Genomic DNA, 1,179 nt, shown 5'->3' on the forward strand with positions numbered 1-1,179 from the left:
TCTCGATCTCTTGACCTCGTGATCCACCCGCCTCGGCCTCCCAAAGTGCTGGGATTACAAGCGTGAGCCACCGCGCCCGGCCTAGCTTAATTTTCTCATCTTGAGAGAAGTCTTTCCTACGCCCCCAGTTGTGGTTACATCCTTTTAATATTTGTGCTCACAGTTTGCGGCTTGACCTCTTTGAAGCACAACCGTGATTTCACAGTTTGTGTCGTACTTTGTCTGGTGTGTCTCCCCCACTAGACTGCAAGCTCCAGAAGGTTGGGAGTCTGTCCATTTTGCTCACTGCTGTTATCTCTGGTGTTCAACCTCGTCCTACATGTAGGCAGCTTTGAGTAAATACTTGCTAAAGAATGAATGAGTGAGCAGGCGTGGTGGCTCACACCTGTAATCCCAGCACTTAGGGAGGCTGAGGCGGGCAGATCACGAGAGGTCAGGAGTTTGAGACCAGCCTCGCTGACATGGCAAAACCCCCATCTCTGATAAAAATACAATAATTAGCTGGGTGTGGTGGCACATGCCTGTAATTCCACCTACTCAGGAGGCTGAGGCAGGAATCACCTGAACCTGGGAGGCAGAGGTTGCAGTGAGCTAAGATCCCACCATTGCACTCTGGCCTGGGTGACAAGAGCTAAACTCCATCTCAAATAAATAAATAAATAGAGAGTGAATGAATGCTTTCTCGGCACTTTTGGTCAGCCCTCTAGTAAAAACCCACCACTTACCACATTGTATTACAGGCTGCTGTAGACGTGTCTCCTTTCCTTATCAGACCTTGAGCTCCTTAAGGGCAGGGGCTGTGTCTTCTTTGAGGCTCCATTGCTTAGTGCAGTACTGGTGTGTGGCAGGCGCTCAAATACTTGCTGCATGATTGTGGTGGGCCTTCCCTCTTAACGTGGAGCTAAGTACCTTCTGCAGGGAGGCTGATGCTTTCTATCCCCACAGATGTGAGCTGCGACGAATGGGCCTTCTCTCTACTGCCTCTTGATGTGGATCTGCTGAGCATGGAACTACCAGAATTTTTCAGGGATTACTTTCTGGTAAATGCAGGGCCCTTGGGTCTTGGCATCAGGGGACGGGGACAAATGTGGGATCCAGAGGACTAGAAATACCAGTGTAATCTTTGTCCAACTGAAATAATTTATCACAAGCGATCGTGAGGTAGTGATTGAGTGCTAC

General features: G+C 49.4%; 1 protein-coding gene across 1 annotated transcript in view; it reads left to right on the forward strand.

The window, feature by feature from the left end:
- Nucleotides 1-945: 945 nt before the first annotated feature.
- LOC116547821 (protein regulator of cytokinesis 1-like) overlaps nucleotides 946-1,179 on the forward strand; it is a gene marked incomplete at its 5' end in the record, with an annotated part of 3,635 nt that continues 3,401 nt past the window's right edge. Inside the window, one exon of the mRNA XM_032273624.1 lies at nucleotides 946-1,040. Coding sequence (XP_032129515.1) covers nucleotides 946-1,040 — 95 coding nt within the window. The remainder of the gene's footprint in view (nucleotides 1,041-1,179) is intronic.

This window comes from Sapajus apella, unplaced genomic scaffold (assembly GCF_009761245.1).
Source record: "Sapajus apella isolate SASKATOON/1434 unplaced genomic scaffold, GSC_monkey_1.0 scaffold4892, whole genome shotgun sequence".
Lineage (NCBI taxonomy): Eukaryota > Metazoa > Chordata > Mammalia > Primates > Cebidae > Sapajus > Sapajus apella.